Genomic DNA, 25587 nt, shown 5'->3' on the forward strand with positions numbered 1-25587 from the left:
AGAGTTTCCAGTACACTGGGGGAAGGGGGGGAACGTTATCTCAAACCATTAAGTTCCCAGTATTCAAGCTATTTCGCTATTTATATATAGCATATGGGGAAAGAGTGTGCATAATAAAATGTAGTAAGGATTAAACCATCCAAACAAATTAAGTCAAGAAGGTAAAGACCGAAAAAGGGATGACCAAAAGTGAATATAAGGCTGATGCTTTTGTAGCCAAACTTTATCCAGACAAAAGTGTTGGGAGGGTAAGATAGAGCTTTTCCATTTTTGTGCAAACAGACCATAGGGACTAGCAGTAATTGCCTAATCAAGTCTAAATGAACAAAAGACTTGAAATGCTGAGGAGGCATGCTGAGAAGAATAAAAGGCTGGATCTAAGGGAAGAGCTGTCTGGACTAAATTGGACATGTATGTATTGCTTTCTCATAAACAGTTTTTGCAAGACAAGCTTAGCCATGCATTGCTAGGGGGCTATTTTCTATGGACCTGTCAGACTGAAAAGAAAGGTATGTAAATTTGCCCTTACCAATAAAGAGGGAATTGAGAACACACTTCTGTATCCTGATTGGAAAAACAAACTATTTTTAACTTTGATCTAGGAAGATTGTTGAGAGGAGGTGTCTGTGCTATTCCAACTGCAGCTACTATTACAGTATTTACCAAACCCAGCTTTCGTGCTAACTTTGAGTTAACTGGGCCTGTGTGTGCTGCAAAAAAAGTTACTAGACACTGTTCTCTCTCATCTTCTGCCGGCTGGTACAACATCCTCGCATTTCAAACTGACATTTTTTAAGCTGTGAGGTCAGCAAGAGCGCTAGTAATGCCATTAAATAAAGGCATAGTAACATAGTAGATGACGGCAGAAAAAGACCTACACGGTCCATCTAGTCTGACCAACAAGATAAACTCATATGTGCTACTTTTTGTGTATAGGTTTGCTTACTCAGTGCTAAGTCTGCCCAGAACTATCCCCGCCTCCCACCACTGGCTCTGGTACAGACCGAATAAGTCTGCCCAGCACTATCCCCGCCTCCCAATCACCAGCCCCGCCTCCCACCACTGGCTCTGGTACAGACCGTATAAGTCTGCCCAGCACTATCCCTGCCTCCTAACCACATCTTTGCTCTTCAACACCTTCCTGGTTTAGGTTAGCATTCAAGTTCGGAGTGGCTGGGCTATCTGTAGAGGGTCCTGAGACAAGACAGACCAGAAGTTGTGAGATTTTTGGAGGTCTGATTTGAGGGGGTTTTGTCCTAATAACTGTGGTGGTTCCATGAACCAAAAATGAATGTGGTTTTTGGGAAATCTGTCAATAAAATATCCCAAGTGGGTTTGAGAACCTCAGAGAAGATGTTGAGGAATCTGCAATGTGGTCTCTGAAGAACAGCTTACAAGTTCCAGAAGAAAATTCCAGTTATGAGGCTACAGAAGAAAAAGGAGCAGAGGCCCATCTGCCTGAGCAGAATTCATACTCTTTCACCCTCACTGGATACAAAAATGAAGAATATACAGAAAGGGTTTTATAGTTTTCTGTTCCCAGATGAAATACTTTATATTCTGGTGATTGGGTTCATCCAGACTGACTTTAAATAATACCAGCAGGGAGAACTGGCTGATTGTACTGTTACCTGCTGCAGGCATTCTGAGAGGCACCCCAGAACATCTCTACTGGAGAAGCCCCCAGTGGAGTAAAACAGCGTCCCTGCCGAGGCAGAGTTGAGACCTGGCTGATTGTGTCGTTACCTAATGCAGGCATTCTGAGAGCTGCCCCGGAACACCAATACTGGAGAGGCCCCAGTGGAATAAAGTGGCACACTGCTGCCCATGGTACGTGCCTGAAGGGATGTGACCTAAGGGGCAGGTCCCGCCCCTTTGGAGCCCCTTCAGAGCAACTGAGGAGCAAGGAGCGGGCTCTCTTGCTCCTTTTAATGGGATAATGTAAAGAGTTCGGAAGGAGTCTACACAGCCTGCTATCATTCAGGGACCTATGGACTTCCATCTTCAGCAGGCCATGGCACTTCAACCAGTACTGACTGAGTACCTCTTCCTTATCTGGCGCATCTCTTACACCTGGGGGGGGATCCTGCCCCTCCCCTTCAACCTGCTCTTCCTGTAGGTGAAGGTAGCCCTATAATGGTTACGGTTTTGGCAGCGGAAGACGTGCAGGGACAAACAAGAGCATTAACAATGTCATTAAATAAAGGATGCGAAACAGATGAATAAGGCTGTTCACCTAAGTCCTGAACCCTCACTAACATAGTAACATAGTAGATGACGGCAGAAAAAGAGCTGCATGGTCCATCCAGTCTGCCCAACAAGATAAACTCACATGTTCCATTTTTTGTGTATACCTTACCTTGATTTGTACCTGTCTTTTTCAGGGCACAGACCATATAAGTCTGCCCAGCACTATCCCCACCTCCCAACCACCGGCTCTGGCACAGACCATATAAGTCTGCCCAGCACTAGCCCCACCTCCCAACCACCAGCCCTGCCTCCCACCACCGGCTAAGCTTCTGGGGATCCCTTCCTTCTGAGCAAGATTCCTTTATATTTATCCCACGAATGTTTGAATTCCATTACCGATTTCCTCTCCACCACGTCCTGCGGGAGGGCATTCCAAGCATCCACCACTCTCTCCGTGAAAAAATACTTCCTGACATTTTTCTTGAGTCTGCCCCCCTTCAATCTCATTTCATGTCCTCTAGTTCTACCGCCTTCCCATCTATGGAAAAGGTTCATTTGCGGATTAATACCTTTCAAATATTTGAACGTCTGTATCACATCACCCCTGTTTCTCCTTTCCTCCAGGGTATACATGTTCAGGTCACTGTATGCACTTATTTAGCACATGATATTTGATCAAAAGCAAAACGCTATTTTGTTTCCAGCAAAGATGCTGGTTTAGCTTTCACCATTGTGCAAGGTCATTAGCACCCTGTGACTAGGAACATCACTGGTATTTCTTCTTTTTAACTCACCTCCAGAGAAATCAGTCCTGACACATCCTCTGAAATTTTGCTGAGCTGATTAGTAGCCAAGTTCAATTCCACCATATTAAGCCAAGTCCCAAAATCAAGGGGAAGTGATGATAGCTGATTGTCCTGTTATCATAAAACAAAAGTATTTTGCTATCAAGCTCACAAAAATATAAGATGTTGCATGGTGAAGGTAAAGAAACAATGCGAAGCATCAACCGCAGGGTTACTACCATCTATCTTATAACACCAGCACCAAGACAAAATTAGACTGTTACATGTGTGCAACACACACTTCTGGAGGCCTCATTAGGCAGTATACACATGGAAGACTGGTCAGTACTGGTAATATGAAAGACCACTGCACTACCCTAGTGATCAGCTGATAGAAGAAACTTCACAACACATCTAACACAAGGCAGTAGACTACACATGGTTTTCCACTTACTAGATATTTAATCAAATGTTTATTAAAGTCTGATACATTGCTAAACTTTATAGTTTACAATAATAAAAATAAAACCAAATATATGAAAGGAACTCCATAAAAGCTGACAGGAAAGACCTAGGACATTCACACAGGAAAATATCACACACAACCATAAAACCTAACCATGCATATCTACAACATGTGTCTTTCAGTAGTGTTAATACACTCTCCCTTCCCCCTGGATACTGAAGACTTGCCTGAAAAAATAGGTTTGTAATAGAACCCTAAACTTTTTAAAGTTTGGTTCAGCATGGTCATTTTCAGAAGATGATTCCATAGCTTTGGAGCTAACAAAAAAAAAAAAATCTTTCTCCCAGGTTGTTTCCCCAGTGGGCTCTATAATGATGGGGCACAACCATTCTATGGTCTTGCAAACATCTACCGGTATGAGTCCTAATAGGCACATATGGGATAGCCAATGAACGCAAATCAGAAGCTGTTATTCATAGTATGCTTTGTGTGCAGTAATAATCTTGAGATTCATCTTCAATAAAATTGGCAGGCAATGAAAATCTTTAAAGATGGGAATTATATGGTCAAATTTACGATTACTACTACTTCTACTACTATTTATCACTTCTATAGCACTACAAGGCGTACGCAGCGCTGCACAAACATAGAAGAAAGACAGTCCCTGCTCAAAGAGCTTACAATCTAATAGCATTTCCCAGAACTATAATAGCCAAGTCCTGCAGCGTTTGTAGATGCTTAAGATTACTACTTGACATTCCAGCGCAGATGACATTCCCATAATCCATGAAAGCTGCGTTTTCCCCAGATAGACATACTGGAATCCTGAAGAACTTTCGCATGCAAAAAAATAAAACACTTTGCAACATTTTAAAAGCAATTCTATAACTGCGTACCTGCAATTACATGTGGGGAAAAGTGCCACTTACACACATCCAAGCCCTAAGCACTATTTTATAATGGTGCCCATAACTGGCTGAGCAGATCATGGTAAGGGAGTACATGTGGGCATCTCTCCCACTTATGCGGACAACTTACACAATACTATAAGTTGTGCGCATTGCTTGCTGCACTTAGGCGCATCCATTTGCACCTGCCATACACCTGACGTAAGTGGGTGCGCCTACATTTAGGCACGCCAATGCGGGTCTCTACTAGTATCTACAATTGGATCTGTGCGTCCAGATGCCGCTAAAGAATAGATGCTCCCTGTGCGGCACTGGGGCACCCAGTTAGAGAATTGCCCACTACTGTTTAAGGAAAGCATAAGGAACAAGTTAGTAATAATCCTGATACCAAGACTTCTATAAGGAGTCTTAAAATAAGGGACACAATGGGGGTACATTTATAAACTAGGCTAAGTGACAAAAATGATAGTTTATTCAAGTACCTAAACCTGCACTATCCAAGCTGCAAAGGACTCAAATACAAATCAACTTACGCGTCCAGTTTTTCCTACATAAGCACACAATTGTGGAACGCATTACCAAAAGACTTGAAAACTACGTACGACCACCTGAACTTCCGGAAACAACTAAAAACTAACCTGTTTAAAAAGGCATACCCTACCGATCCAACATAAATGCCTGATCTCTGCAACACAACAAACTAAAGAATGTAATGGACATAACAGGAGTGGAGGAGTGGCCTAGTGGTTAGGGTGGTGGACTTTGGTCCTGGGGAACTGAGGAACCGAGTTCGATTCCCACTTCAGGCACAGGCAGCTCCTTGTGACTCTGGGCAAGTCACTTAACCCTTCATTGCCCCATGTAAGCTGCATTGAGCCTATCATGAGTGGCAAAGCGCAGGGTACAAATGTAACAAAAATAAAATAGATACTATTGGAGATTCTACATGGAATGTTGCTATTCCACTAGCAACATTCTGCAGGCTTCTGTTTCTGTGAGTCTGACGTCCTGCACATACGTGCAGGACGTCAGACTCACAGAAGCAGAAGCCTGCGCGGCCACATTGGTGATCTGCAAGGGCCGACTTCTACATGGAATGTTGCTAGTGGAATAGCAACATTCCATGTAGAATCTCCAATTGTAGCAACAGTGGAGGAGTGGCCTAGTGGTTAGGGTGGTGGACTTTGGGGAACTGAGTTGGATTACTACTCACAATTGCAGTAATAGCTAGGCACAGGCAGCTCCTTGTGACTCTGGACAAGTCACTTAACCCTCCATTGCCCCATGTAAGCCGCATTGAGCCTGCCATGAGTGGGAAAGCGCGGGGTACAAATGTAACAAAATAAATAAATAAATAAATAAAACAATTCTTCCATTGTACGATTCCCTAGTGAGGCTGTGCCACATTAACTTTATCTTACCACAATATCACTTTGTATTTGTTTACACTGGAGTCTGCAAACGCATCTCCGGTACTACATAAGCCACACTGAGCCTCCAAATAGGTGGGAAAATGTGGGATACAAATGTAACAAATAAAATAAATAAATAAAAGTAGCAGAAAAGTAGTACAGAATAGTTTATAAAAGGCTCAACAAATACTGAGGCGGCAAAATTTTTCAACAGTTATGGCATAAGAAACAACCTTGGATTTATTACTGGAAAACAGTAACACAAACACACTTGAATAAGGAATAGAATGAAAGGCAAGCATTATTGTACTGAATAGTAGCTAATAAATGTGACTTAATCACCCTCTTAGAGGAGTAGTTTTCAACATGGGCTACCATTAAGACAAACTATTTTACCGCAAGTTGTGCTATTTTAGCACAGGGCCCCATTTTATGCGAAGACAGCTTGTGTTAAACTAGCATGACTAAAAACGTCTGCCCTAAACCGTGACTTTAACCCAAGAGATTATCTATAATCTATATATTAAAGGAAACCTCAACAGCCAGGGGTGCCTACAGAGATGGTCTTCCTCTTTAAAATGCCCCCATCACAGGTTTCAATTGTCCTGTGAAACAAACTGCAGTGAAAAACAACTCCTACTCGGGGGAAAAATCCATTGCAGCCAACAAAACAGAGCAAACTATTTAGCAATAATCTACAGGGTTAATGTCGTATCATAATACCACATACTTCATATAGCGCCTCTAATTTCCTGTTCACTCCTTCCACTGTCTCATTGTTCTTCTCATTGATTGATTCCTTAATGATTTTGATTTCATCTCGTCAACTCTTCACAATGTAATCCATAACCTGAATTGTAACAAATTGTATTTCCACTATTCATAATGTATTGTAAGCCACACTGAGCCCGCAAAAAGGTGGGAAAATGTGGGATACAAATGCAATAAATAAATAAATAATACTGAAAAATATATGCAGAAAAAGGGAGCAGGAAACCTCAGAATTTAACTGCACCTCAGGGACACACCAGCTGTCGGAATTATATATATTGCAGATTTGTGATTGTTACCGATACAGTAATTAATTCTAATACTGGGAAAATATTAGGCTGTTGCAGAAAACTGTAATACTTCATATCAAACTGAGTTTGCACCTTTGGAATATCCCTGATAACCAGGCACTGAAAAGTATCAATAACAGAATCAATTGGTCCAGGTGGAACCCAAGCAGGGGTCCCTCTGATCCAGATCACTGTCCTGCTGAGGACAAAAGTGAACCTGCAACCTCAGTTTACAAGGTTAAACATAAGCATCCTTATGTTAAGGATGCTTCTTTTTCAATTACTGATCCTAACAATTATCGCCCTACTGCCAACCTCCCTTTTACTGCTAACTACTGCTAAGATCATTGAAACCATGGTCCACTCTCAGCTAGCAGACTTCATCTCCAAGACCCATTTACTTCACCCAAATCAGACAGATTTTGGACGGTATCGTAGTACAGAAACCACTCTACTACGTATTTCAACTTTCATCTATTGTTGGCTTGACCAGGCTAAGTCTGCCCTGCTTCTGTGCTTTTGATTTAGTAGATCATTCCATTCTCCTTCACTGTCTATACACTATTAGTCTTTCTGGTACTATGCTGGACTGGTTCTCTTCCTACCTTGCTGATTGGGTTTATACAGTGAAATTCCCATAATTCATGCTCTGGTCCATTTAGTTCAGGAGTACCACAAGGCTCAATCTTAACGCTCACACTGTTCAATATTTTCCTTGACCCTCTGCTGACTCTGGCCCAGACTCTTGAACTCACAATATACGTTTAAAGCAGATGATATCCAGGTCCTCTGTACTTTACATACTTGTACTGCTCATATATTAAATCACAAATTATTTCAAATTACCAACTGTCTCTATGAACACCGCCTCATTCTTAATCTCAAAAAATCCAAGTCTATTTTCACTATCAGAGAACAGAATAAAGTTCTACCAATGCCTGTTCTTCTCTCCAACATCCCAGTACCCCAAGTTAACACCATTCATATTCTGGGTGTCCTTCTAGATCCTGCACTTTCTCTTAAGCCCCAAATTTCGCAGGTGGTCCTGCGCTCTTTCTACAAACCAGCTGATCCATTCAATTCTTTCTCTACTTTTTCATTCAGAGTTAAATATATTGGTTCACTCCCTAGTTATCTCTCAATTAGACTACTGTAATTCTCTTTATAAGAAACTCAGGGTTAAAGAACTTTACCGTTTACAGACTATTCAGAACACTGCAATCCGGCTTATTTCCAATATTCAGAAATACAATCATGTCACTCCTCACCTGGCTTAGGGTTATTGCGGTTTGGTAAGTTTCCTATATAGGTTTTGAGTGTTTTTTTGCAGGATTTTGTTTTATTTTGCAAAGTGCCTGGCCTGTTGGAAAATTAAAAATGCTCAAACCTAGTAGTCACCACATCCATTATAGTCACCACACAAACAAAACCCCATCTGCTTTAAACAAAGTGACTAGAAGTGGAAGGAGCATGTCCTGTTCTTGAGGGGATAATCATAATTTGAATATTTTTTTTTTTGTGCGGCGAGTTCTAAGGAGGAAAGCTTCACTGTCGGGGAATATAGAGTTTGAAATACAGAACTGGAGCTTTGGGGTTTATATTGAGATTCTGACCAATTCTGTAGAGAACCTAAACTCCATGCCCACACAGAAGAATTTCTTGAATGACACTGACAATTATAATGACGGTTTTACTGAATAGTTGAAACCGGCTGGAGGGAGGAGGGTTTCTTTTATGCACAGAAGTCTGTGGTGTTTTATTCTTAATTTAAAAGTTGGGGGAAAGGTGGTTATGATATGCAGAAATTATTATTATTATTATTATTTATTACATTTGTACCCCGCGATTTCCCACACATTGCAAGTTCAATACGGCTTACATAGTAAATAGAATTACAAAGTCTTGAAAGAGAATGTTACAAGTTGTAGTAAACATAGTAGTAGTGGGGTTTTGAGGATATGTAAATTGAGCATGGAGAGGTAAACAAAGATAGGATGAGCAAAAGGAGAAAAGATTGGGAGGGGTAAGGAGTAGGAAGGATGGAGAGGAAGAGGTTGAGGAATGAGCATAAGGAGATTGTGAGAAGAGATTGGGAGGGGTAAGGAGTAGGAAGGATGGAGAGGAAGAGATTGAGGAATGAGCATAAGGAGATTAATGTCACCAACTGCCCCTCCCCCCATTTGCCATCCCAAATATTTCTGTCTAGACATGCCAGTGGTTGGTGGATTGTTGGTTTAATCAAGTATTGACGATGAATGCGACTGCAGCCAAAACTGTAAAACCACTCTTCCGAGATTGCATCAAATACAACTGCCTGTATGTAGGATGTCTCTGATGGTATTTTCGAAACAAAAGATGGACGTCCATCTTGTTTTGAAAATACAGGATTTCCCCGCCCCTGGATTTCGCCATTTTGCAAGGACGTCCAAATCACAACTTAGACGTCCCTTTCGAAAATGCCCCTCCACATCTATGGCGTAACTTATAGTATTTTCTGAAAGTTATATGCACAAGCTGGAGACATGCCCATGCCCCCATGCTCTGCCCACTTGTACGCACCCTTGCAGTTACACATTTAGAGAATACCACATACTGCACTTATGTCTGTAAGCGCCGCTCTTCTGTGCACTTATGAGCGCAAGGCATGCGAAACTGCACACACCCAGTTATAGAATTACCTTTCAAATTATAGTACGACTCTGATTATCCGGACTATCCTCTGCAGGGTGTGGTCCAGATAACTGGCCATTCCTTTTTGAAAAGAGAATATACTTTGAGAGTTACGTGTTGAGCATTATTTTTTGTTTTCAATTATAAATGGGAAAAATATCAAGCTATTTGTGATTTTATAACTTTTTTTTTTACTGTATATTAGGCATAATGTGATAACTATGATACAGAGATTATAATTTTAAAAAATGGAAAAGATAAAGAACAGGATCCGGATAATCAGAGTTCAGATAATCAGCATCCATTTCAACAAAGCCAATCAAAATAACCAAACTTAAGTGTTCAGCCATTTATACAGTACTGCATAGCCTTTGCAAGTGAAAATTTTCAATAACATGCTTACTAGATGTTTAGCACAGCATGTGCTGGGTTCAGTCTTGAAAAGGACCTCACAGGAGTCCAGAGTTATGCAGAAACATGACGAAAATGTTTTCTTTAAAGTGTTCTTAAGGTATTATGGGGCCCTTTTACTAAGCCACATACGCGCGTCCTATGCGCTTCAATTTGGAGTTACTGCGCGGCACGGGCGGTAATTTTGTTTTTTATACATGTCTGCTACGCACGCCAGCAGTAATCGTCATTCTACGAGTAGACAATTACCGCACGGTTACCGCGCGAGACCTTACCGCTAAGTCAATGGGTGGAGGTAAGGTCTCTGGCCCAAAATGGCCGCAAGTCAATTTTTATTTTGCTGTATGTCCGTTTTCGGCAAAATTTTTTAAAAAGGCATTTTTTTGCAGGCGCACTGAAAAATGAATCTGTGCGCGCCTAAAACACGCACCTACACTAGTGCGGCCCATTTTTCAGTGCACCTTAGCAAAGGACCCCTATGTCTGCTATGTATCTATGGTTAAGCATCTTCAGCTGAGTAGTACCTACTGAGTCTTTGAAAGTGGTGTATACACTGCCTTCAAGACTTACACAGTGCGTATATAATAGAAAAACAGACATCAACATAGTAACATAGTAAATGACGGCAGATAAAGACCTGTACGGTCCATCCAGTCTGCCCAACAAGATAAACTCATTTTACATGGTATGTGATACTTTATACCCGAGTTTGATTTGTCCTTGCCATTCGCAGGGCACAGACCGTAGAAGTCTGCCCAGCACTGTTCCTGTACTAAAAGTTGTGAAGATTCTGGAATTCTAAAGAATAACAAGATTCTGGAATCCCAATTAGTAGCAACATTCCATGTAGAACCCCAAAGAGTAACAAAGTAATATATAGTAACAGAGTAAATGATAGCAGATAAAGACCTGTACGGTCCATGCAGTCTGCCCAACAAGATAAACTCATTTTACATGGTATGTGATACTTTATACCAGAGTTTGATTTGTCCTTGCCATTCTCAGGGCACAGACCGTAGAAGTCTGCCCAGCACTATTCTGGTACTAAAAGTTCTGAAGATTCTGGAATCCTAAAGAGTTACAAGATTCCAGAATCCCAATTAGTAGCAACATTCCATGTAGAACCCCAAAGAGTAACATAGTAACATATAGTAACATAGTAAATGACGGCAGATAAAGACCTGAACGGTCTGTCCAACAAGATAAACTCATTTACATGGTATGTGATACTTTATACCCGAGTTTGATTTGTCCTTGCCATTCTCAGGGCACAGACTGTAGAAGTCTGCCCAGCACTGTTCTTGTACTAAGTTCTGAAGCTATTGTCGAAACCCCTTAAAATTTACACTCCAGCCCATCCATATCTATTCAGTCAAGATTAGGGCGAAGACCGTAGAAGTCCGCCCAGCACCGGTTATGCTTCCCAATTACCGGCGTCGCCACTTAATCTCTGCTAAGATTCCTCTTTTTGAATATCCTATTGCTTAAGGGATGGAAATAAGAGAGACTGATGTACAATTGAGCCAAAACGTTTGCAAATGTTGTTCTGCATGCAAACCACCCAAAATTTCTGGGTTTGGTTCCTAGTTGTGTTCCAAGTTCATTGTGCAAAATCTTTCACCAGTTATCTCTGTCGCAAAGGGTAAAATTTTATAAGTAGTTTCTTACATGTGAACTTTTATTCAAGCTCCAAATCGAAAAGTGGCTCATTAAGCAAGAATTACATGAAAACTGGCATGCAAAAATGTCTCTGGAGGCCAGTTTTACTTTGAAAACAAACAAAAGAAAAACAAAAAGCTAAACCTCATGAGACTTTGCTGGCTTCCCCACAGCACAATTTTGTGCAAAGGTTTGGTACCGAGACCTAATGCATCCTTAGCAAACTTTTACAAAAAAAACAAAACAAAACACACAGGCCACTAATTTCCAGGAAATCCTGTGAGTTAGCACATCAACCTTAATGACAGAAAGGCACCTACCAACTGTGCTTACATAATAAAAATAGTCTGATATTAACTTGGTCAAAGCAAACATTTAATACAGGTGAATCAGTTGGTTAAGTTGGTGTGGCCAACCCCAATTCCCCAGTAGCCTACAGGATACAAAATGCCTAGAATATCTTCCTGATGGAGGTAGTAGATACAAAAACAGTGATGGAATTTAAAAAGGCGTGGAGGGGCATTTTCAAAAGAAACGTCTAAATCAGAATTTGGACGTTTTACAAAGACATCTAAATTCTGAAGAGGAAAGAAGGGCATTTTCGAAAAAGATGGACATCTATCTTTTGTGTTCGAAAATACTATGGACGTCCTGTGATTTGGACGTCTTTGGTTTTTGGCCATTTTCGGAAAAAAACGTCCAAAGTATAAAACGTCCAAAATCAAGCCACTGGGACGTAGGAGGAGCCAGCATTTTTAGTAGACTGGTCCCCCTGACATCCCAGGACAGCAATAGGGCTCCCAAGGGGGCACTGCAGTGGACTTCATAAAATGCTCCCAGGTACACATCTGACCACTGCTCCCTTACATTGTGTGCTGAGCCCCCCAAAACCCACTACCCCCACTTCAAAAAAGGCAAGAGAATAAAAAGGGGGGTGTAACCTGCTTAGAGAAGCAGATACCACCCTAACAACCATACTGGATGGGACATGCTGGTATTTATCTGCCATCATTTACTAAGTTAAACACTGCAGGGGTCATTTATAAAGAAGGCATTAACATTTAGGCACATTTAGGCATCAATTACACGTGCCAGTGTTGACAATATTGGCACAGACACACAAATGTGTGCATGTACACATATAAATGCCAAAAATCACCCTAAGTGCTATTCTGCAAACATGAACATATCATGCATAGCATATGTTTGACAGGTGGGCATACACATATGCAGAGTTCGGGCAAAGCATGAGCAGGACTCATGTAATCTACAGAATATATACTGCAAGTTAGGTGCATCTCTCTGGCATTTAGGCATGAGTATTTATTCCAGCTCTACAGCTGGCGTACGTGATTGCGCCTATCCAGATAAATGTGTAGTTCAGGGCACCTACATTCCTCTATAGAACAGGCTCCTCTCAAGTACCCTCTCACAGCACTGCCCTCTATAGCGGTAATTCTCTATACGTCACCTACAGTTACATGGCAGGATGATGTACGCGCACAATTGCCTTTATAGATTAATAGTCTAAATCTAACTTCAGGCACAAGCATTTGCACTAGCTCAATGGTGTGTTAGACACATAAATGCAAGTATTCTATAAGATGTGCATCTAAGTGCTAGTCACTCCCCTGACCCACTCATGCCCCCTTTGCAGTTCCACGTCATAGATTTTTCACACACAAGTTACAGAATAATGAGTAATAAAAGCATGCAAATGCTAATTAGGGCCTATTAGCACCAATAATTGGTAGTCAATGCTAATTAGCTAATTAACATTACGTTACACATGCAACTGACACTATAATTTGCACACACAACTTTGGCGTTAAGCATAAAATTGAGCACACAAGTTTATAGAATTAGGGGATATATGACCAACTGTGCAAATTAATTATATACTCTAAAATACTTGCCATTGCATCAGAAGATTTGTCTACATTTTATAGCTTATATTTCAACATTATTAGTTTGTATTATGAGGAGTATGTGAACATTTTTTTTTACCAAAAAAGCTGAGAGAAAATGTGACATTTTAACAAGCGCAAGCTAGGTCCAAAGCTATTAAGTGAGGCACAACAGAAACTAAATTCAAGAAAAAAAAAATTTCAAGTTCAGCTAGCACACAAAGATTTGATGAGGCTGATAAACCTGTTCCACGACATGGTTTCCACTGAAATCAATTATATTTTCCACAACAAACACCGAACTATTACTGTAGTCTTTCTCCCTTTTTTTTTTTTCTTAAACTCTGTCATGTAAAGTTTCAAATTGTTTTCATGTTGGTGCACTGTTGCTGAATTGTTTGCAATGGTATAAACGTCTTTCCGAGTTCAGGTCTGATGACAAATGAAGGTAACGCAATTAAAGTGCATCGCTTTCCAATGACGTAGAGTATCCTGAAGGGTACATTAAGACGTTTTGTGCAGATGAAAATGCTTTCAAAGCTCACATAGTTTTCATTAATCCCTTGCTGAAGTGAGTTTAAATTCAATCTCTATAATCCTAGCCTGATGCCATGGCCATATTCAAGCTTCCTAACTGCAGCACAGTCATCAAGTGAACAGCAAACTCTATCCTGATTCTCATTGCTATACCAAGGGACTGTCCTTTTCTTAATCTGTACAGCGCTGCGTAACCCTTGTAGCGCTCTAGAAATGTTAAGTAGTAGTACCAAGGCACTCACATTTTAATCTTTTTTTTTTTTTTGCAAAGCTACTTTTAAATAAAAAATTATCATATGTAACACGCAGGTCCTGCACCTTAGATTTCTCCTTTGAGAGAGCCCTTAGTAGTGAGTACTTTTGTGGGATTACTTTGTTGTGACTTGGGCGGTTTTGACAGTGATTAAGGTTTTGATGGGAAGGGGAAGATATGGCAGTTTATGTGGTTCTAGAAGTTGTCAATGGGAATATCCAGGCGTGACTAATTATTTGTGTAATGTGCCTATTGTAAATATGAGAAATATATCTGTGTCACTGTTAAAAATTGCTTTTTTTTTTTTTTGTTACATTTGTACCCCACGCTTTCCCACTCAGGGCAGGCTCAATGCGGCTTACATGGGGGGGGAGGGGCAATGGAGGGTTAAGTGACTTGCCCAGAGTCACAAGGAGCTGCCTGTGCATGAAATGGGAATTGAACTCAGTTCCCCAGGACCAAAGTCCACCACCCTAACCACTAGGCCACTCCTCCACTGTTGCTACTATTTGAGATTCTACATGAAATGTTGCTATTCCACTAGCAACATTCCATGTAGAAGTCGGCCCTTGCAGATCACCAATGTGGCCGCGCAGGCTTCTGCTTCTGTGAGTCTGACGTCCTGCACGTACGTGCAGGACGTCAGACTCACAGAAACAGAAGCCTGCGCAGCCTTCTACATGGAATGTTGCTAGTGGAATAGCAACATTCCATGTAGAATCTCCAATAGTAGCAACATTCCATGTAGAATCTCCAATAGTATCTATTTTATTTTTGTTACATTTGTACCCTGCGCTTTCCCACTCATGGCAGGCTCAATGCGGCTTACATGGGGCAATGGAGGGTTAAGTGACTTGCCCAGAGTCACAAGGAGCTGCCTGTGCCTGAAGTGGGAATCGAACTCAGTTCCTCAGGACCAAAGTCCACCACCCTAACCGCTAGGCCACTCCTCCACTGTTGCTACTATTTGAGATTCTACATGGAATGTTGCTATTCCACTAGCAACATTCCATGTAGAAGTCGGCCCTTGCAGATCACCAATGTGGCCGTGCAGGCTTCTGCTTCTGTGAGTCTGACGTCCTGCACGTACGTACGTGCAGGACGTCAGACTCGCAGAAACAGAAGCCTGCGCAGCCTTCTACATGGAATCTCCCTGTAGAATCTCCAATAGTGGCAACATTCCATGTAGAATCTCTAATAGTAGCAACATTCCATGTAGAATCTCCAATAGTATCTATTTTATTTTTGTTACGTTTGTACCCCGCGCTTTCCCACTCATGGCAGGCTCAATGCGGCTTACATGGGGCAATGGAGGGTTAAGTGACTTACCCAGAGTCACAAGGAGCTGCCTGTGCCTAAGTGGGAATCGAACTCAGTTCCTCAGGACCAAAGTCCACCACCCTAACCACTAGATCACTCCTCCACTCCTAGATCTATTAGGCAAAAAAAGAATTTTAATTTATGAGTTGTTGAAGTGTTGAAAGATTTTGGGCCCTGTTTACTAAGGTGTGCGTTTTTAGTGTGCGCTAATATTGTAGAAGCCCATATGAATATTATAGGCGTCTACACGGTTAGCACTCGCTAATGCTTAGCGCAAGCTAAAAATGCTAACGCACTTCTAGCACGGCTTACGGCTTAGTAAACACGGCGGCCCCTGATGTTTTGTGTGTGTCAGAGACTTGGCTCTTGAAAATGGATATTGTAGTAGTGAGGCAATGTTGTCCTATGGGATTAAGTGGGAGTGGGCGTGTCGGTACAGGAAGAGGGGTGGGGGTAGTGACTTTTTGAAAAGAAAGTTTGCAGTTTCAGTTTGTTTGTGATGAAATGAATGAGTTTGGGCAGTGTGTGGTGATTAAGAGTCGACATATTGTGTTTTGTGTGGTTTATTTCCCACCAGGAATGATTGTTGCTGATTTTTATTGGGTCTTTCAATAGATTTTTCAAAATTGTGCTTGTTAGGAGATTTGAATATTCCCTTTGTCCTAGAGTCTGTGGTTTTTTGTTGAAATAGAACATTTGTTGTTTTATCTAATGGATCCAGTTTTGTCACATGTATTGTTGAGTGGTTTACTTAATAGACCAGTGGTTAACTCAGTTGGATGGTCAGATCATTCTCTCATAGCATAGTAACATAGTAGATGACGGCAGAAAAAGACCTGCACGGTCCATCCAGTCTGCCCAACAAGATAAATTCATATGTGCTACTTTTTATTTGTACCTGTCCTCTTCAGGGCACAAACCGTATAAGTCTGGCCAGCACTATCCCCGCCTCCCAACCACCAACCCCGCCTCCCACCACCAGCTCTGGCACAGACCATATAAGTCTGCCCAGCACTATCCCCGCCTCCCAACCACCAGCCCCGCCTCCCACCACCGGCTCTGGCACAGACCGTATAAGTCTGCCCAGCACTATCTCCACCTCCCAACCACCAGCCCCGCCTCCCACCACCGGCTCTGGCACAGACCGTATAAGTCTGCCCAGCACTATCTCCGCCTCCCAACCACCAGCCCCGCCTCCCACCACCGGCTCTGGCACAGACCATATAAGTCTGCCCAGCACTATCCCCGCCTCCCAACCACTAGCTCCAGCATTTGAGTTGTGTTTGTATGAGGCTAAGCAGGGGGGCTAGTCCACGAATATAATGCCTGCCTGGTGCACACTTTGGAGACTGGCTAAAATATCAAGCATCAAGCATACATTAAAAGCTCACCTATCACCCAGGTACTTTCTTTTTTGGGGGGGAGGCACGATGTTGATTTGAAGCTGCAGAAGTTGAAAATTAACCATAAAAATCTAAGTACAATCAATCAAGTCCCAGCTACTATTATATCTTTCTTTGATTCTAATGTTGGTGAGCACAGCAACATCTCATTTTACTTAGATTCATAACAGTGGAAACAGCTATGCCGGAAAAGACATAAGAAAATCATCATCTAATTAGAAATTAATAAGAATTCAGAATAAAAAAAAGAGGGAAACAGTTCATTTTAGTAATGAAGTCATTCTCTCTGTTTGGCCCGACTTGGCTTTTCCAGCCCAGGTCTGATGAAGGCAGACGCTCATGTGTTCTTTTTTTTTTTTTTTTTTACTCATGCACACCAAAGGATTTATCCCCACTCTGTTCACTCGACAGCATAGAAAAATTTCTTTACTCACAAGAAAGAACAATTTAGAATGAAAGGTTTAAAGCTAACAAAACAAAAAGCCCAGTGCATCTCTCTCTTACCTTCATATTCAGCTTACTTAACGCCTTGGCTCTGGAGAAAATGCCGAAAGGGATTTTATTGATCCGGTTGTGTTCCATGTTGAGAGAGTAGATGGTGGAAAACTGTGATGGCCCGCCCACAGGATAGGACAGGAAGCAGTTCCTTGCCAGTGTTAAGCTGGTCAGGTTCATAAGGCTGGACAACAATCCCTGTAGAGATAACAAGTGTTTTAGGGGGAAGAAAAAACCCTAAGCGTAACACACATCAACGCTCTTTTTCAGTCTGATCCAATTACGATTCATTTTCTCTCACATCTATCACTTACCTGTATGCACTGCATGCCAATTGGTACAGATTAGTGCATACACACCAGAATGCATGGCTCTTATTCAAGCCTAAACATCAAGAAAATGACTGGTACAATCCTGGACTCCCTGTGGCTTGGGAACTGGGTTCGATTCCCACTGCAGTTCTTTGTGAGTTTGGACAAGTCACTTAACCCTCCATTGCCTCAGGTACAAAACTAAGATTGTAAGCCCACCAGGGACACAGAAAGTACCTGCGTATAACATAACTGTTTTGGTTGTACCACAGAAAAGCAGTATATCAAATCCATGATCCTGACCCCCTCTTCTTCCCATCCTGCCTAAACCATTTCAAAAGTGCTTGAGGGTCAAAGGTAATGACAAAGAGGAGAAGAAGAAGGGAAACCTAATGACCAAATTAGGTGCTGTCATTAATAAAACAAGACAGTCAAACCTAATGAATAGAATCAGTAATGCTTTCCAATGTTTCACTGCTCAGGTTCTGGTGACTTTCAAGAGTTAATCCCAGGTTGACTTTCACATAAATTTAGAACTGGATCTGTCCACTTTCATGAAAATGATTCCATTTCCAGGCAGAGACACCTTGAGCCACTGCATAAGCACTTTTTAGATCTACAAAAGATACTACAAATTTGCACACAGATATCCTAACATTCAAAACATCTGGCTTCCCCTGCTGAGTTCCTAAATTGAGGTGCCTGAATTCATAAACTAAACTTAAATATAAGATGTCTCATTTTTATGCCCTAAACATAAAATTAGGTGTTTATATTTAGTCAGAAATAGGCTCCTAAATCAGCTGAAAAATTGTGACAAACTTAGAGGCTTGATGTGGTATACTTGGATTTCAGTAAAGCCTTTGACACGGTTTCGCACAGGCAACTGATAAATAAATTGAGTGCCCTCGGTATGGGACCTAGAGTAACTGATTGGGTTAAAAATTGGTTGAATGGTAGGAGACAGAGGGTAGTGGTAAATGGAGCTTGCTCTGAAGAAAAAGATGTCGTCAGTGGAGTACCGCAGGGATCGGTCCTAGGGCCGGCTCTTTTTAAAGTCTTTGTGAGCGATATTGCGGAAGGACTGTCTGGTAAGGTTTGTCTCTTTGTGAATGATACTAAACTCTGCAACAGGGTGGACACCCTGGAGGGTGTGAATGACATGAGGAAGGACCTAGCGAAGCTAGAGGAATGGACCGATATTTGGCAACTAAGGTTTAATCCCAAGAAATGCAGGGTCATGCACTTGGGTCGCAAGCATCCGAGGGAACGGTACCGTATAGGGGGTGAAGTGCTTCAGTGTACGAAGGAAGAGCGAGACTTGGGGGTGATTGTGTCTGACGACCTTAAAGCTTCCAAACAGGTAGAAAAAGCGACGGTCAAAGCCAGAAGGATGCTTGGGTATATAAAGAGAGGCATGACCAGCAGGAAAAAGGAGGTGATAGTGCCGTTGTATAAGTCTCTGGTGAGGCCCCATTTGGAGTACTGCGTGCAGTTCTGGAGACCGCACCTACGGAAAGATATAAACAGGATGGAGTCAGTCCAGAGGGCGGCTACGAAATTAGCAAGCGGTCTTGAATGCAAAAATTATAGGGACAGGCTTATGAACCTCAGCATGTATATGCTGGAAGAGAGGAGGGAGAGAGGAGACATGATAGAAACGTTTAAATATCTCAAGGACATTTATGTACAGAAAGAGAGCCTTTTTCAAATGAAGGAGAGCTCTGGAATGAGGGGGCATATGACAAAATTAAGAGGGAATAAGCTAAGGAGTAATCTAAGGAAGTACTACTTCACAGAAAGGGTGGTGGAGGCGTGGAATGGCCTCCCGGTGGAGGTGGTGGATTCAAGGACTGTTCCAGAATTTTAAAAGGCATGGGATAAGCATGTGGGATCGCTTAGGAAAAGGAAGAGTTAGGGGTTACAGAGGATGGGCAGACTGGATGGGTCATATGGCCTTTATCTGCCGTCATGTTTCTATGTTTCTAAAGTTCACTGCTGAATCCTCTTGGATTATTGGGCACAGTTACATTTGCTCTACTAGGGCCATCCTCTGCTCTAATTTGTCGGACCCAGTTTTTATCTGTCTCAGCTCTGAATTTTGGCATTAATATAGAGGAGTGGGCTGAGAAAGAGGACACCCCTGGACCACCATTCATATCACCTGATATTTCTCTCCCATTTCATCCTAAATCTCACTCGCCGAATGACAGACTCAAAAAACTACTACATTAAATAACCCCCACCACCAGTCCCAGCAAGTTCTCACACTCCAGGGAGCCAGTTAGGAAATATCACCAGTGTAATATTCTGTCAAACGGGGGGGGGGGGGGGGGGGGGGGGGGGGGGGGGGGGGGGGGGGGGGGGGGGGAAGACTGTGAGAGTTGCTACTGTCTCAGTCCAAAAAGTGGGTTTGGAACCCTTCTTTCTGCATGTAATTCTGTAGTGGCACTGAATCAACAGAAGCCCTTGTTTCAACCATTTTAATTAAGAAATCACGAGCAGAAAATAACTAGGTGTCCCCTCCGAAGGGACACCACCTTGTAAGTGGTGGAGGGGCTTCCGTGTTTCAATGACTCAGAGGGCTATGCTGTAGGGTTACCCATATCAGACAGGCCTCTGAGGAGAAACCAGACAAAGAGTGTCCCAACCTGGAGGATCCAAGATGGCGATGAGGGAGGATGTACGCTAGTTGAGTTCCCGTTTTACACCAGAATGCCTGAAGAAGAGGGCACGCTCCCCAGAGAATGGGGAAGAGAAAAGGCAAAGCCGTGGTGCTGTCCTCCTCGAACACGGCTGAGGTTCCCACCACTTCTCAGTCTATTTTGGAGAGATTCGGGGTCATAACGTTGGGGATATTGGTTCTTGCTTCGGGGAACAGCAAGGCTTTATTGCCGAATCTCAGTGGAGGGAGTGACTTTGAGTCCCCCTGTTGGCATGATCCCTCCAAGACCAGGAAATAGTAATGCTTCGCTATGGAGGTCAATAATGGAAACGCCCAAAGTGGGTTAGGATTTTCAAGTGGCCCGAGGAGGTCCTGGCGCAGCATTGACTCGGATAATAAACCAACTGGGGGATTGGAGAGTGAGCTCTTCCCCCCGAAGATATCTGGAGCAGTTTCTGTGGAGAAATTGGACTTGGTGAAGCCAATAATGTCATAATGGACGTACTATAGGAACTGCAGCAGAGTGTGAATAACTCTCTTCTTCAGATGTTTAAAATTTTTCACTATGTGAGTTAAAGAATTTATATTAATACCTATCTAACAAAGTGGAAGTCCAAGATATAAAAATGGAGACTTTGATTACGGAAATGGCGTCTCTATGAAAATCAGACAATTTGGTAAAGAAGAATAGTTATCTTTCTTGTAAAAATTGGAATTTCTGACGAACCAATTAAGGGAAACAAACTTGAGAATGATAAATTTACCTATAATATCCTATATATCAGCTACTGAATTCTTGAAGAAATATTTCTCTGATACTTTGCTAATACTTTCTGATAGCCACCTTTTGGTGACTAAAATTATATTTCCTTTAAAATCTTCTTTATCAGAGAAAAGAGATGTAAGTTTAACTGACATTTTGGAAAATTCAGAAGTTATAGATAGAGTTATATTATTAGTGATATTTAGCGGCACAAATCAATTAAGTCCCGCTGAATGTTTGCAGATAGCCCCCGCACAAGTGATTTAACCAGCTAGGAGACATTTCTGGCTGATAAATCGCTTTGAATATTGACACTTATGTGTTTAAGTGTCAATCCTGCCTCTTGCTCCACCTATTGCTCGCCCTTGAGAAACCATATATGTATATTGCATAAAAGTAGGCACTAGGTTTTCTCAGAGCCTACGCTATGGGAATTTTATAAGCACTTATTTGAGTGTGTAGAACTTCTAAAATGATTCCCTAGTGACCCCACAGAGTTCACAGTTGTGACAGTCTCAGATGAAGACCAACCAACCTGAAGACTTGAAAGGCCAAAGGAGCCTACAAAAGTCTAGGAGTGATTACCAGTACTGTCTGGCCTTTTTAATCTCTCACCTCTGGTAACGTGGAAATGTTGTTGTTCTCCAGATTCAATTCATCCAGCTCAGTGCATTTGGATAAGGATTTGGGTATCGCTGAGAGTCTGTTGTACCTCAGACCAAGACGACTCAGACTAGACAGGCTTCCTGCAAAGGAAATAACATGGCTCGTAAGGACCACACTGCTACTTTTTCCCTCATATGAAAGGGAATTAGTTACAAAACAAATCACCTTGATTCGTGTTTCCTTGTCATAAAACTGAAGATTGGACTTTTGAAAACAGCTCTAAAATTTTTCCTGGTTTTGAATCGATGCTTAAATTCATTAGTTGGGTCCCTAAGGCACTCTCAGGCCCCCATTACTGCTACTTACCATTTCTGTAACACTAATAGACATACACTGCACACAAACATATGAGACAATGCTACTCAACAGAGTTACAATCTATTCACGATAATCAAGACAAATATGAGATTAGAGAGTTTCATTTATTATGGGAATGATTAAAACAACGTGAGTATTAAACAAGCAAATAAAGGGTTAAAATATAATGAACTGTGCTAACCATAGCATAGTGGATTACTTCCACTTTAGCACAAAATTCCTGGTGCACTAAAATGACTTATGTATCAGGAAGTAAAGTACCGCCCTAACCTTAGTTCAATGAGTAAGGACATGTGTACTAATGAGTTACATTCAGAGGTTGTTACATCTGGTGCAGCAAAGTATGCCTATATTTTAACGCACATTTTTACTTGAAGCTTAGGGCTGACTCTACGTCAGAACACTTAACTTTCAAATAATTCCAATGGGAAGTCACTTGAGGTTTAAAAAAAATTAGCCACCAGGAGGCGCTCTCCACCCTGCTTGGGATTGGATGCACAGCAGAGGAGCTCTGGTGTGGCCGGTTATGCAAGATAATAAAATGTCACATTTTGATCATAAAAATCCCAACCTTAGTTTCTGCAGCGAGATTAACGCCAGAGGGTAGTTGCTAAAAAAAGTATCAAATACTGAAATAACTTGCTCTAGACACTAAAGGAAGTGGGTACAATCCTCTTGGTGAACAGGATTAGAAGCACTTTTCAAGTTTTCACTGACCAGGTTCTGGTAAATTTGAAGAGTCAATCCTAGGTTGACTTTCATACAAAGTTAGAACTAGATCTAGCCACTTTAATGAAAACAATCGCATCTACAGACTGACAACTAGAGCCACTGCATAAGCACTTTTCAGATCTACAACAGATACTACAAATTTGCACACAGATTTACCAACATTCAAAACATCTAGCTTATTAAAAAATTAACCCCTGATGAATTCTACCTGTAGATGCCTTAATTCACAACGCGTCTCAACTTAGGAGTCAATGGCTGTCCTAAACTTAGATGCCTCATATGGAGGCGTAGCCTAATAATTAATGTAATGTGCTGCGAGTATGGAGAACTGGGCTCGAGTCCCACTGCAGGTCCTTGGGACCCTAGACAAATTACTTATCCCTCCATTGCCCCAGATACAATAACTTAGATTGTGAGTCCACTAAGGACAGAGAAAGTACCTGCATATAATAAATGTAAATTGCTTTGATTTCACTACAGAAAAGAAGTATATTTTTTATTTTTTTTGTTACATTTGTACCCCGCGCTTTCCCACTCATGGCAGGCTCAATGCGGCATACATGGGGCAATGGAGGGTTAAGTGACTTGCCCAGAGTCACAAGGAGCTGCCTGTGCCTGAAGTGGGAATTGAACTCAGTTCCCCAGGACCAAAGTCCACCACCCTAACCACTCCTCCACTGTTGCTACTATTGGAGATTCTACATGGAATGTTGCTATTCCACTAATGTTGCTATTCCACTAGCAACATTCCATGTAGAAGTCGGCCCTTGCAGATCACCAATGTGGCCGCGCAGGCTTCTGCGAGTCTGATGTCCTGCACATAAGTGCAGGACATCAGACTCACAGAAACAGAAGCCTACGCAGCCTTCTACATGGAATGTTGCTAGTGGAATAGCAACATTCCATGTAGAATCTCCAATAGTAGCAACATTCCATATAGAATCTCCAATAGTATCTATTTTATATTTGTTACATTTGTACCCTGCGCTTTCCCACTCATGGCAGGCTCAATGCGGCTTAAATGGGGCAATGGAGGGTTAAGTGACTTGCCCAGAGTCACAAGAAACTGCCTGTGCCTGAAGTGGGAATCGAACTCAGTTCCTCAGGACCAAAGTCCACCACTCTAACCACTAGGCCACTCCTCCACTCCCAAAGCAATGTGATATTTGTATTCCCCGATTCTACTCATTGAATTCAGTGCTGCAGGTCTCATAATGCACCAGGACAGGATTGTCAGAAAACCATGACTAGCTTAAAATCTCCTTCTCGGAACTGAGTGACTTGACAGCTCTGCAGCTACCTGCCATGGACTGATCTAGTGTTGTGTTGTGCTGGGTAACAGCTTGTGGTAAACAGGCAGAGAAAGAAAGGAGTATAACAGCACTTCCTCATTCAGTAGCTGAATTTCCTGACTCATTGAGGAAGTTTCTAGCACTTATAGACTCATGCATTAATTTACTAAGAAAGTCCAAAAGTTATTACTCCTAGACAGCTATAACAATTTCTTTCTAAACATTTTAGTGCTACAAGCTAACACTATGCACTTTTTAAAGTAACAGCATATATTAACCAGGATTGTATTAATTCTTTCACAGAGGTACACAGGAAGGTGGACAAACATTTTGAACTAAATTTAGTTATAATTAGGGCTTTCTTAAGGGTTCATAAAGCCTAAAAATAGGTGCTTATAAAACACTAGTAAAAGAGGCCCGTTTCCCTCTGACCCCCCTCCTCCTCCCCCCTTCCCCCCTCCCCCCTCCTTATCCCCCTCTCTCGTCTGAGGACCCCCTCCCCGTCCTCCCTCTCGTCTCAGGACCCCCCTCTACGATTTCTGCCACCCAGTGCCTCCCTCCCTCTGTCTCTGTGGCCTCCGAGTGCAAGGAGGACGTGTGCGAGTGCCCCAGCCCTTCGTACGTGGCAGCTGCTGTTTAAAAAGTTTTACCTCCTGCTCGGCCGGCAACACTCAAGTCCACCAAGTACAGACGCCGCGTCAGACAGGCTGTGGTTCGCTGTTCCTCTGGTCCCGCCCTCATTTCCTGTTTGCGGAAGGGCAGGACCAGAGGAACAGCGAACCACAGCCTGTCTGAAGCGGCGTCTGTACTTGGTGGACTTGAGTGTTGCCGGCCGAGCAGAAGGGAAAACTTTTTAAACAGCAGCTGCCACGTACGAAGGGCTGGGGCACTCGCACACGTCCTCCTTGCACTTGGAGGCCACAGAGACAGAGGGAGGGGGGTGACGTACGGGGGGCAGGCCGGACTGCTGAACTGGGTGGGGATGGAGATGGTGATGTGAACTCGTAGCGCCCGTGTTTGAGTTGCGACGCGGTTTCCCAGGCACCACGGTGACGTAACCAGAAGGCTTCAGACATTACGAACCGGGCTTCAACTTCCTGGCAGTCAGCTTCAGAATGTCAGAGGTGCAAATTATTATAGTAGATAGGCACCCAAGATGGTATGGATGGACTCTCCTTCCTCCCTTTTACTCCCTCTAGCTTTCCCTACAGTCTTGCTTATTTAACACCACCACCACAAAAACCAAGTTTCTGGGATTTAAGCAGCTACAGCTTTATTTGAACCTTAGACTTCGAGTCAAGTCAACTTCCATCCCACTTGGGGTCCTTTCCCTCCTGGTTCCTTTCTGAGATGGCCAGCCACA

The 25587-nt window shown here is 42.4% G+C and overlaps 1 protein-coding gene across 1 annotated transcript in view; it reads right to left on the reverse strand.

The window, feature by feature from the left end:
* The window catches only part of LOC115471047, a 248630-nt gene that overhangs the window by 167472 nt on the left and 55571 nt on the right, over window positions 1–25587 (reverse strand). Inside the window, exons 4-6 of the mRNA XM_030204716.1 lie at window positions 21832–21962; window positions 17487–17675; window positions 2985–3107 (exon numbers count right to left, since the gene is read on the reverse strand). Coding sequence (XP_030060576.1) covers window positions 2985–3107; window positions 17487–17675; window positions 21832–21962 — 443 coding nt within the window. The remainder of the gene's footprint in view (window positions 1–2984; window positions 3108–17486; window positions 17676–21831; window positions 21963–25587) is intronic.

The sequence above is a fragment of the Microcaecilia unicolor genome, chromosome 5, assembly GCF_901765095.1.
Source record: "Microcaecilia unicolor chromosome 5, aMicUni1.1, whole genome shotgun sequence".
NCBI classification, from domain to species: Eukaryota; Metazoa; Chordata; class Amphibia; order Gymnophiona; family Siphonopidae; genus Microcaecilia; species Microcaecilia unicolor.